Here is a 13,486-nt window from a genome sequence, read left to right on the forward strand (position 1 = left end):
GTGGAGAGGGTTAACTCCTCTGGTTTTGCCCTTTGACCACTTGAGGATGGGAAGCATGATGAAATACTTTCTCAAAGTATTCAGAGGAAACACATCATGCATAATTGGAGCAAAATAGAATAAATCAAGGCTTTTTTGGTCTGCTAATTCATAATTGAAACCACATTGAGCTTAAGATTGATATGTAAAACAATCCAACCAAAAAAACCCTCCATGCAGAGGTAGGGGATAAGTACATCTCTGCTTTGCTGGGTACACGGAAGAACTGTTTAGTTACGGTACCATTCAGCGCCTCATACTCCTCAGTCCTTGCCTCTTGGCTTTTTAATGACAGTGGGTTGTCCTTGTTCAAATTGAATATGGTTTTACTAAAAAGTGTGGTTAACAAGTATTAAGTCTGATGGTTGTTGAAAGTAAAATGTATAGGGAGGAAAAAGCCACGGTTCTTGTTCATGAGAGCAAGGGAATCTATGTGCTATATTGTTGCAATTTTTCCTACTAAATGGTATCTTGGAATTGTTAACCCTTCTACCAAGATATGGACCTTCTTCCACACAGCCTCAAGTTCCTAGAGCCCCCTCCCTGACCCTGTCTGTCATGTCTCCACCTTCTCCCCCTTCAAGTCTTTCCTTAATATGTTCCTCTTTCCATTGTCCCTTTACCACCTAAGTAATGTTGCTCAACAAACATAAACAATTTTTTCAAAAAAATCATGGAACTCATAAAATGTGTGTTTAGCTTCGCTGCTTGCTTATTGCCTTTAATATCTCCTTCCTTTGTTTATACTTAGATTGTAAGCTTTTTGGGGTAGAGGCATTGTATTAGCTCTGTGTAGCATGTTAACTGGTACTATACAGATGTTATAATGTGTACAGTGATTAGCCAGTTATAGAATAATTGGGGTTGGATATGATTTCTCAGATGTCAAATATCCCACACCGGCATCCTAGCAAGATTGATTTTGTTATACTTTGCTCCCTCGCACATGAGAGATTGGTATCAAGTGCAGTCTTAGATATCTCTAATGGTGGGGTTTTCCTTGTCCCATTGCCTCCATTGCTTTAACTGCTCTTAAAATATAATCATGTTGCATTCAATAAGAAAGGAGCAGAATAATGTTCCAGTAACAAGGGGAAAATGCCTTACTAGCAAATGGAAACTTTTTTTTTTTCCTTGTGGCAGTCACGCACAAGCCAGCTGCAATAGCTTGAATCCCTTCTCACGGACTCATCCCTTTAAAGAATTCTCACACCTCACCAACTTCAGGCCAATCTCCCCAGCCCTCTCTCACATTGTGGGTTCCAGTCCTTGGGCGTTCCATGTTGTGTGTGGAGAGGCTTGCGTAACAACTTAGACAGACAGAGTGATGTGAGATTGCTGTTAGGAAGCTGCCATTTGCAACCTGATACTGCTTGCCCATAAAAGTGATTCACAATAAACAAACTGTCAATCTTGGGTTAATTACCATGGCTCTTGTAATGAATATTAGCATGGGAGGGATGAAGAGGGGAAAGGATTGCCATATCCATAGCTGAGTGTCAACACTTTGTCATGGAAAGTGATAAATGATCTCTCCACCACTACCTCTTGCTCTTCTTTCTGACAGTGAAAGTTCAGATGGGCACCCATAATAATGGTGGGACTAAAACAAATGTGTCGACTTCTCCAGCTGCCAGTGGTTGGGAGTAGTCATCTTGATGCCATGATGCATTTCATGCCCTGCTGCCATAATAGAGATTTAATTAGGTTTCTGTTGAGTTAATTGCCTGCATTGTTTGCCTTTCCCCAGCAGAAGTCTGGAAGACTCAAGTAAATTATGGAGGTTTGAATTTGCCCAATTTCCTGCAGAAAGTGGGGTCAAGAGGTCTGAGACTGTAGACACACACTTCAGGCAGGCAGCAGGGGGTTGGCTCTTAATGGCACTTCAGAGATGCTTAAATGCCTTTTTGAAATGTTTCTCTCAAACAAGGGGCCTTGGTTTTCTTTCCCCATTAGGTTCTAAGGAGCAGAGTTCAAGCTTTTCCTTTACTTGGACACCACTTACCAGGGGCATAAGATGAAATAAACATACTTCTTTTGAGAGGTTACCTTTCTTTCCCTAAGAAGATCCTGTAATGAGGAAGTATTGTACTTTGGCCAGAGAGTAGGATCAGTTGGAACTGACATCATGTCATGTTTAAAACCCTTGATCGTTGCTTATGTTAATGCTCTCTTCGCAGGGGTTGTCTGTATATATTTTGTGAAATACCTAGCAGTTTTAAATGGTTTTTTTTTTTTAAAGTACTGTCAGAAGATGATGATGAACGGAGTAATCCTTGCAAATTCTATTATTTACTATTTCTATTACCATAGTGCCTAAGAGCCTGAAGTCAAGGACCAGGGCCCCATAGTGCTGGGTGCTAACACATTCTATTAAGATATATTGCAGCCAGAAAGGAACTTGCACAATAGAGGAAACTTCATATGGGAGCTCTTAATTTGGATGGTGGGGGTCACCATTAAATAATAAAAAGGATATTTATTGTCTATAAGATTACTTCACCAGTTATTTCTTCTTGTTGGGCAGAAATGCAGGATTTTCTTGGCACTGTATTGGTTATGCAGCTAACCCCCTGCTGCAAGTATTAATACAAGCAGGCTTGTGAAGGATGCACAAAAAAGATTCTCAACTTTAAAAGGATCATTTGGAGGAGGTGGGAAGCTGGGGAAAACTTGATATTCAGGATCTTTGAGAGAAAAAATGCAGTTTTTGAAGTTGTTCATTAAAGGTCTAATGAGGTTGGCCGTGCCCTATTCAAGTTTAGATTGTGATTCACCCTAGAAGTTCTTGGGACTGCTCCATAATCAGAGAGTTCTACCCCTGCTCTTCAGGTCCCAATAAATATTAAAGAAAATAAGCCTAAAAACTGGCATTTCAGAAAATGTGAACATCTGAAATCTGTTCCTGCACATGTCAACTGCTAGTGTCACCAAGACAGACCAGTAGACATGCAGACTATTTTAGTAGTGTAATGGCATCAGGTAAAGGTGGATAAGGCAGCTACCTTTGAGGTGTGAGGGGAGGGAAAAAACTCCCAAAGACACTTTAAGGAAATGGTGAAACTCCATACCTCCTGCCAGCAAATATGAGCTGATAACTTTGGGTACATAAAGTTTATCTTTCTCCCGATACTAGCAATATGTATTTAACTGGGGTTTCTTACAGTATTGCAGGAAAGTGTTGGCAGTTATTGGGCAGTGTTTCCAGACTATTAGAAGTGTTCCTAGGTCTTTGTCGGCTGAGATTCAAAGGCTTCCCTGCAAAACAGTGTCAGCTTCTCCTTTCCCAACTCCCAAACCCTTTCTTTCCCCCACCTCCAAGTAAGTCTTATTTTCTCCTCTGCTTCTCTGTCCTAGCGTGGATGTCAGCATCTGAATAGCAAGCTGGAATGAAAAAGTTGAAAGTCAAAATGCCTACAATTTCATTCCCATCTAATGGTTCCTTTGCAGCTGCCTCCCCCCACATCTTCGGCTCCAAATGGAGTTGGCACACTCAGTGAGAACAGAGTTGTCTGTCTTGTCTCTTGCCAACTGAGCTGGCTTCCTTATGCTTGCAGTGCATTGAAATAAGAGCTTTAAAGTCTTAAAAGGGACCCCCTAGTTAAAATTCAGATGGAGTAAATAACTCTGAAATCGATCTTTGCGTCTCTTATAGGGTTTTCTATTTAACGGTGTAGTAGCTTTTCTTTCACACAGAATAAACCTAGCCTTGTTGAAATTAATATTTTATCCCTCTTTATTGTAATGTCAGCATTTGTCTTTTTTATTTGTGTGCCCATTTTGTGTCAGGATTATGCATTTGCTGTTTTTAATTCTATTTCCACTCTGAAATGGTGGCTCAGAGCTGGCTCTCTGCTTGTTGGCCAACGACTGACTATAAAAAGCAAAATACTTTCAAGCAGAGAGTAGCAAATGAGAACCGTGCCATGCTAGCTGGGTTTAAAATGCCTCCTAGTTCCCTTTCCCCAAAAGTCTTTCCATCCCTTCTCCACTTTGTTTGAAGCCCATCCCTTCGTACAAAGTCATTGTCAGGCAATGATAGAAATTGACATTAGGAAATGGAGTTGGCATGAAGGTTTTACAGAACTGTGAATTATGAAAAAGAAAATCGGACTTTTTGAAAGGTTACTTTCCCCAAGAGTTAGGGTGTTGACCAAAGAGACCTACCTTAACTAAATTCCAGCTCTGGTACTTACATTCTGACTGCCTACATTCCCCTTTTATAGTTTTAATTGACCTTGATCTGATCCAACATCCTCTCTGCTTTTACAGAAATGGAGCAGTGTGAGCAACCCACTCTTCCTTCCATTAATCCCACCACAGTCTCAAGGCTTCACTGCTATAGTCCTGACATATGACAGGGTGGAAAGCCTCTTCCGAGTCATCACTGAGGTGTCCAAGGTGCCCAGTCTATCCAAGCTGTTAGTTGTCTGGAACAATCAGAATAAGAATCCACCAGAAGGTAAGGTATGCATGTTGGAGGGAGGTGGTATGTGTTAGGGTAGTGGCAGAACACTGACTGTACATCTAGTAGAATGCAACCTCTCTCTTTATGTACTTTTAAACATAAAACTATTTTAAACTATTTTGCAATACTTCTCAAATTAAAAAAAAGGGTACGTTTTCATGACACTTTTTTTAAAGTTGCAAAATTCAAAAGGCCAAATTACGTTTTTAAAAGGATCTGTGCTGGTGTTGCCTTTGCCAGCTGATGATTCAACAAGAAGCCATGCAAATTTGTCAGTGGAGGATTTTTTTGCTTTGAGTGGGGCGGGACAGGGAAGCCTTAATTTGTCTACACTCATTTGATTTTTTTCTACAGACACCATTAATCACAGTGAACACTTGTTCCACTACACTGTTCTCTGTAAACACAGAACAAATTGGCTTGATGCAAGAATGCAGGTTGGACATTTTGTGGTTATAAAATAAACGAACATTTTAACTGATGAAATAAAAACCTGAGACATTCTGTGTGTCCAGAAAGAAGTTTCTGGGACATCGGGTTATCATGTAAAAACTCTAAGACTGTCCTGATAAAAGTGAGGTGAATGGTCTCTTTTTATTTAAATATTTATGTTTAAAACACAGATGATTCTATTTATATCAGTGATGAGCAAACCTCATGGAGTTTGGAGGACTTTTGACCCTTGCAGTCTTATTTTGAGTTCATGGGTTTATAAAATTATTTGATGCTCATGAACCTTTTTTCATGTCATTTAAATCCATATTATTTTCAAGGCAGATTTGGTTTCAAAAACATACCAAAGAGAAGTTTTTGCTCTGTATTGGAGGTAAGGAGCCACCTGCTCCAAAAATCAGAACATGACAAGTAGGTGCCCTATATACAGTGTCTATTTAGAATTTTTCTCTTCCTCCCCTTTCTTTATCTTACAAGCTGTCTGTATTTTTCAGTCTATTTGTTTTCTGTTCTCTTCCCCCATTGAATTATTTCCTCTGATCTCTGTTCCCTTTTTTCAGTCTTTCCTAACCTGAATGTGAACTCTATGATGTTAGCGTGCAAATTAAACTTTCCAACCCACAATGTTTGAGTGACTTTGAATTTAAGAAAAATAAGCTTACCTCTCCTTAGCTAATACTAATTGGGCATCTTCCCTAAAATATGAAGGAGATTCTCTTTGGGCAAAAGTGCTTCCTCTAGCTAGAATAACTGTTTTAAAAAATTAAAATCTATGGCTGTAGAACCCTGTGAATTATTAATAATCTCTCTTCTGTTTCCAGTAGCCAATCAAGTGAATCTTTGAGACATCTTTGGGTTTGTAATTCTCCTATATAAGAATGTACTGATAACCTGTGAGATGAAACTGGCCATTTATGTATGTTAGGTACGATATTAAACTGAGTTCCTGATCACTTGCACTCATCTAAAATTCCATGGCACTTTTGCAGGAGTCAGGCTATTAACCCCATTGTCCTGGCCCATTTCCAGTTTTGGTGCTTTGCATTCTGCCTCTTTATATTCTTGTTCCGGTTTAAATTGGACACAGTATTCATTTCTTGTCTCAACTGGTTGTTTAGCACTGCTGTGTAAAACGCACTAGATGTGGTTGCCCATCACTGACAGATGAAGTGATTCTTACATCTAGTTGTGGTTGGTAATCATCTGAGATTAAAAGTGTTGCATATAAAGGGAAGGTGTTATTTTTGTGTACTCTGAAGTTTTTATTGAAAACATATTCATAACATGTAGTTGAGCTATTACTCCAGTAGAGTAAACACTGCGTACACCGTGAATATAACAAAAAATATTAATTTCTGCCCCAAATGGGTTGTTTCCATATATTCTTTCCTGTAAGGCAGGTAAGGGAGAATTAAAACAAATTACTGATTTGAAAAATTTCATATTAATAATTTTTAATTATCTTAGTGATGTAAATTCTTTTTATAGGCATATACATTTTCTGTCTTCCTTATGTTTGCTCAGATATTATTAAATCATAAATCATTATCTCCAGAAAAAGAATTAATTTGCCTGTGAACCTAATGATCATAGGTCCCAGTTGAGAGCTTTGGTTATTGGGCTGTTATGTTCAAACTGGTCTTGCATGGTAGTAAATATGTGTTTTAATAAATTATGTTTCCTCGTGTGGCTCTTATCTCCCCCCTTTGTCCATTTATTTTTAACACTTTGATGTAATCTCCTGGACTGCAGCTGAGGAGAGGGCAGTTTGAGTAAATTAATTTAATTTGTTTTAATACAGATCCATGCAGTGCGTTCCACCTGGCTCTTCAGTGGGGTAGCAGGCCTTGGCTGCACTTAGTCACTCGTTCAGTTTGTCTATTAGCAATTCTAATCCTTGGACTTCAAAGCTTCTGCCATTTATAGCCTATTAAAGCCAGGAAGTTTCTGATGGATTAGGGCAAGGAATGAGTTTGAAGTTTGTAATGTGCACCACTGTCACTGATAAGGTCTAGTTTATTACCCTACGGTAGTATCAGCACTTTTATGGCTATTCTCTTTTAATTGGTTATTGTAAAGCTGGGACAGTTAACGTACTAGTGCATCAAATGCAGGATTTCCTGGTCATTGCCATATAGGGGACACATTTCTGGGTCTGCTGTGCAAAGGCAAATCAGGGCTTCTGCTGTCAGAGCCAGTGGGTTTTTCGATATGCATATATGGTGGCTGGGATGAAAACATCAAAGTAATTTTCCCTTGTGATGACCTGCAATAAATCCAGATTTGAACCCAGGTCTCCAGAGGCAAGGCTAGTGCGGTGCTACACAAGCATGTCACTTAACTTTCCCACGTCCACTCCAGAGTAATTTTACAAATTAAAACTAAACCAAATGATTTTCCTGCTTAAAATTATCACTCACTTTGAGACTGGGTTGTATAATCAAGGGTTTTATGTCTAGAATCCTTCCCAGTCAGCCCCCAAATTATTAATAGCCTAAGTAGAAAGATAAACTTTGCAATGGATCCTAAAAGTCAACAACTACAGACTCTGTCAGACCAAGGGTTGAAAGTAAATTCCAATCAAAGGTCCTCTACCAAGAATGTCCTGCTTTTTGGCCCCTAATATAAGAATTTGAAGCTGATCTTAATTGCTGCTATGTGATACAGGGACAGATGGCATCTCAGATATGTGGAACCAAACTCTTTCATTGGTCTACTTAGAAAGATATAGTGAAATTGCAACTGATGATGCCTCTGAGGAACTGTCCCAGATTGAGATGTCAATAGAGGAGATTTTAGAACTAACTGATGAATTAAATAGTAATAAGTCACCATTACTAGATCACATTCACCCAAGAGTTTTGAAGGAACTCAGACATGAAATTGCAGCACTACTAACTATAGTATGTAACCTAACATTTAAATTAGCTTCTCTACCAGATGACTGGAGGATAGCTAACGTGACACCAATTTTTAAAAGAGGCTTCTGAGGCAATCCTGACAGTTACCGGCTGGTAAGCCTAACTTGAGTACCAGGCAAATTGATTGAAACTATAGTGAAGAACAGAATTATCAGACATGTAGATGGACACAGTTTGTTTGGGAAGAGTAGACACGGCTTTTGTAAAGGAAAATTATTTCTCACCGATCTATTAGAATTCTTTGAGGGGGAGTCAACAGATAGGTGGACAGTGGTGATCCAGTGTATATTGTCAGGTTTCAGAGTAGCAGCCGGGTTAGTCTGTATTCGCAAAAAGAAAAGGAGGACTTGTGGCACCTTAGAGACTAACGAATTTATTTGAGCATAAGCTTTCGTGAGCTACAGCTCACTTCATCGGATGCATTCAGTGGAAAATACAGTGGGGAGATTTATATACATAGAGAACATGAAACAATGGGTGTTACCATACACACTGTAACGAGAGTGATCAGGAAAGGTGAGCTATTACCACCAGGAGAGCGGGGTGGGGGGAGGGAGAACCTTTTGTAGTGATAATCAAGGTGGACCATTTCCAGCAGTAGACAAGAACCCCCCCGCTCTCCTGCTGGTAATAGCTCACCTTTCCTGATCACTCTCGTTACAGTGTGTATGGTAACACCCATTCTTTCATATTCTCTATGTATATAAATTTCCGCACTGTATTTTCCACTGAATGCATCCTATGAAGTGAGCTGTAGCTCACGAAAGCTTATGCTCAGATAAATTTGTTAGTCTCTAAGGTGCCACAAGTCCTCCTTTTCTTTTAGTGTATATTGTGTATGTGGACTTTCAGAAGGCCTTTGAAAAGGTCCCTCACCAAACAAAGGCTCTTAAGCAAAGTAAGAAGTCATGGGATAAGAGGGAAGATCCTCTCCTGGTTAAAACACAGGAATCAAAGAACAGGAATAAACGATCAGTTTTCAGAATGGAGAGAGGTGAGTAGTTGTGTCCCCCAAAGATGTTTACTGAGACAAGTGCTGTTCAACATATTCCTAAAAGATCTGAAAAAAGGGGTAAACAGTGAGGTGGCAATATTTGCAGACGATACAAAACTACTCAAGAAAGTTAAGTGCAAGGCCTACTGAAGAGTTGCAAAGGGATCTCACAAAACAGAGTGACTGGGTATCAAAATGGCAGATTAAATTCAGTGTTGATAAATCCAAAGTAATGCGCATTGAAAAACACAGTCCCAATTATACATACAAAATGAGGGAGTCTAAATTAGCTGTTACCACTCAAGAAAGAGATCTTGGAGTCATTGTGGATAGTTCTCTGAAAACATCCGCTCAACATTTAGTAGCAGTCAAAAAAGCAAACGATGTTAAGAACCATTAGGAACGGGATAGATAATAAGACAGAAAATATCATAATGCCGCTCACTATATAAATACATGGTACTCTCGAATCTTGAATACTGCATGCAGTTCTGAAAATAGATATATTAGAATGGAAAAGGTACAGAGAAGAGCAACAAAACTGAATAAGGATATGGAACATAAGAATGGCCATACTGGGTCAGACCAAAGGTCCATCTAGCCCAGTATCCTGTCTTCTGACAGTGGCCAATGCCAGATGCCCCAGAGGGAATGAACAGAACAGGTAATCATCCAGTGATTCATCCCCTGTTTCCCATTCCCAGCTTCTGGCAAACAGAGGCTAGGGACACCTCCCTTCCCATCCTGGCAAATAGCCATTCATGGACCAATCATCCATGAATTTTTCTAGTTCTTTTTTGAACCTTGTTATAGTCTTGGCCTTCACAGCATCTCCTGGCAAGGAGTTCCACAGGTTGATGGTGCGTTGTGTGAAAAAATACTTCCTTTTTTTTTTTTTTTTAAAACCTGCTGCCCTATTAATTTCATTTGGTGACCCCTAGCTCTTGTGTTATGAGAAGGAGTAAATAATACTTTACTTTCTCCGTACCAGTCATGATTTTATTGACCTCTATCATATACCCCCTTAGTCGTCTCTTTTCCAAGCTAAAAAGTACCAGTCTTATTAATCTGTCCTCATACAGCAGCCGTTCTATACCCGTAATAATTTTTGTTGCCCTTTTCTGAGCCTTTTCCAATTCCAATATATCTTTTTTGAGATGGGGCGACCAGAACTGCCCGCAGTATTAAAGATTCGGGCATACCATGGATTTATATAGAGGCAATATGATATTTTCTGTCTTATTATCTATCCCTTTCCTAATGATCCCCAACATTCTGTTCACTTTTTTGACTACCGCGGCACACTGAGTGGATGTTTTCAGAGAACTATCCAAGATCTTTCTTGAGTGGTAACAGCTAATTTAGATCCCATTATTTTATATGTATAGTTGGGATTATCTTTTCCAGTTTGCATTACTTTGCATTTATCAACATTGAATTTCAACTGCCATTTTGTTGCCCAGTCACCCAGTTTTGAGAGATTCTTTTGTAGCTGTTCACAGTCTGCTTGGAACTGAACTATTTTGAGTAGTTTTGTATCATAGGCAAATTTTGCCACCTCGCTGTTTACCCCTTTTTCCAGATCATTTATGAATATGTTAAATAGGACTGGTCCCAGTATAGACCCCTGGGGGACAACACTATTTACCTCTCTGCATTCTGAAAACTGATCATTTATTTCTACCTTTGTTTCCTATCTTTTAAACCAGTTACCAGTCCATGAGAGGATCTTCCCTCTTATCCTATGACAGTTTACTTTGCTTAAGAGTCTTTGGTGAGGGACCTTGTCAAAGGCTTTCTGAAAATCTAGATACACTATATCCACCCGATTCCCCTTGTCCACATGCTTGTTGACCCCCTCAAAGAATTCTAGTAGATTGGTGAGGCATGATTTCCCTTTACAAAAACCATGTTGACTCTTCCCCAACAATTATGTTCATCTATGTGTCTGACAATTTTGTTCTTTACTATAGTTTCAACTAGTTTGCCTGGTACTGAAGTCAGGCTTACCAGCCTGTAATTTCCGGGATCACCTCTGGATCCCTTTTTAAAAATTGGTGTCATATTAGCTATCCTCCAGTCATACAGAAGCTGATTAAATGATAGGTTACAAATTACAGTTAGTAGTTCTGCAATTTCACATTTGAGTTCCTTCAGAACTCTTGGGTGGATACCATCTGGTACTGGTGACTTATTACTGTTTAATTTATCAGTTAGTTCCAAAATCTCCTGTATTGACAGCTCAGTCTGGGACAGTTCCTCAGATTTGTCACCTAAAAAGAATGGCTCAGGTTTGGGAATTTCCCTCACATCCTCAGCTGTGAAGACTGATGCAAAGAATTCATTTAGTTTCTCCGCAGTGGCCTTATTGTCCTTGAGTGCTCGTTTAGCATCTCGATCGTCCAGTGGCCCAACTGGTTATTTAGCAGGCTTCTTGTTTCTGATGTACTTAAAAAAAATTTTTTTTTGCTAGTACTTTTTGAGTTATATTTTTACACTTCATTTGCCAGAGTTTATGCTCCTTTCTATTTTCCTCACTAGGATTTAATTTCCACTGTTTAAAGGATGCCTTTTTGTCTCTCACTGATTCTCTTATTTCATTGGTTAGCCATGTTGGCACTTTTTTTTTTGTTCTCATTATGTTTTTTAGTTGGGGCATGCATTTAAGTTGAGCCTCTATTATGGTGTCTTTAAAAAGTTTCCCTGCAGCTTTCAGGGATTACACTTTTGTCACTGTACCTTTTAATTTCTGTTTAACTAACTTCCTCATTTTTTTGTGTTCTCCCCTTTGTATTCCCCCCTGTTAGAACGGCTTCCATATGAGGAGAGATTAAAAACTCTGGGACTTTTCAGCATGGAAAAGAGATGACTAAGGGACGGTATGGTTGAGGTCTTTAAAATCATGAATGGTGTGGAAAAAGTGAAGAAAGAAGAGTTTACTATTTCACATAACACACAAACCAGGGGTCACCCAATTAAATTAATAGACAGCAGGTTTAAAACAAACAAAAGGAAGTAGTTCTTCACATAATGCACAGTCAACCTATGGAACTCATTGTTGGGGATGCTGTGAAGTCCAAAGTATAACTGGGCTCAAAAAATAATTAGATAAGTCCACAGAGGATAAGTCCATCAATGGCTATTAGCCAAGATGGTCAGGCATGCAACCCCATGCTCTGAGTGTCCACAGACTCTGATTGCCAGAAGCTGGGAGAGGAGGAAAGGGGATGGATCACTTGATAGTTGCCCTGTTCTGTTAATTCCTTCTGAAGCACCAGGCACTGACTACTGTAGGAAGACAGGGTCCTTGGCTAGATGGACCATCGGTATGACTGAGTATGGCTGGTCTTCTGTTATGTTCTCACCTGCCTTTGCCCAAAACTCACCAGAGTCAGGAAGGCTGCAAGGAGCTCTGGAATGGGTAGGGAACTTGCGTCACTTTTCAGTGTGTTTTGAATACATTTTGTGCTCCTTACTTTAACACATGCAATTATGGAGGCCAGTTTTCAGAGGCTAAAGAAAACCAGTGTCCTATTTTTTGATGCTTTCTATAACTGTGCAAGAAACTAAAAAATAAGCCATGGGATTAATCCAGTTAATTCAGAATTGGAAATGAGGCTTGCTTGGTTGATTGGTTAATTGGATGCCAAATATTGCAATCGGTCAGTCAGTTGAAAATGTTAAAATGTAAAATAGGTTAAAGGTAACCAAATACATTATTTAAATAAATATATCCTGGTGGTGTCTATCCACATACATTTTCTCCCCCTTCCTATGAGGTGATCACCTACTGTCTACTTAGTGTTGTTGCATGACTAAGCATACCTTAGTAACTGCCATATTAATCATCTGAGACCTCTGTAAGGGAGTTGTAGCTACCCTCAGACTCGTTCATGTGAAATAGGCAAAACTGGATGTAGCACTTGAAAAAACAATGTTGATATAGAGGATTTCTAGTCTGAATATCATAGGTGCTGGAACTAGAGGTGCTGGGGATGCTGCCACACCCCCTGGGTTGAAGTGGTTTTCATTATGTACAGGGTTTACAGTTTGGTTCAATGGCTCTCAGTATCCCCATTATAAAAATTATTCCAACACCCCTGTGAATACTGGAAAGATGGCATGTCTTCCTTAAAATAAGAAATTAAAAATATTTAAACAACTCTTAAATTATAATGCACAAAAAGAGCAAAGTTCTTTAATTATAGTACTTTGTATACTTTGTTTACTTAACATTTTTCATCTGAGCATCTCAAAGCACTTGGCAAAACACACTATGAGCTATATTCCCATTTTACCATTTTAGATAGTGAGGTAAGAGAGAGGTTAAGTTTGGTGTGCAAGGTCATACAGTGAATCATTCTTCTTCCGCCTGTTACTAATATGATGAAAACCATGCCAGTGAATCAGAGCGCCTGGAGCCCTTATTTCTAGATTCGTGTTCTATCTGTAATATAACATCTCCCTTCTGGCATTTTTTGTTTGGAATAATAATAATTAATAGGGCTGTTGATTCATCACAGTTAACTCACACGATTAACTCAAAAAAATTAATTGCGATGAAAAAAATTAATCACAATCGCAGTTTTAATTGCCCTGTTAAACATTAGA

At 39.1% G+C, this 13,486-nt stretch overlaps 1 protein-coding gene across 2 annotated transcripts in view; it reads left to right on the plus strand.

Moving 5' to 3' along the window:
* The window catches only part of EXT2 (exostosin glycosyltransferase 2), a 95,578-nt gene that overhangs the window by 49,573 nt on the left and 32,519 nt on the right, over positions 1-13,486 (plus strand). For both annotated transcript variants that reach the window (XM_037900094.2, XM_043548416.1), the window contains one exon: positions 4,312-4,501. In XM_037900094.2, coding sequence (XP_037756022.1) covers positions 4,312-4,501 — 190 coding nt within the window. The remainder of the gene's footprint in view (positions 1-4,311; positions 4,502-13,486) is intronic.

The sequence above is a fragment of the Chelonia mydas genome, chromosome 6 (genome assembly GCF_015237465.2).
Source record: "Chelonia mydas isolate rCheMyd1 chromosome 6, rCheMyd1.pri.v2, whole genome shotgun sequence".
Taxonomy (NCBI): Eukaryota; Metazoa; Chordata; order Testudines; family Cheloniidae; genus Chelonia; species Chelonia mydas.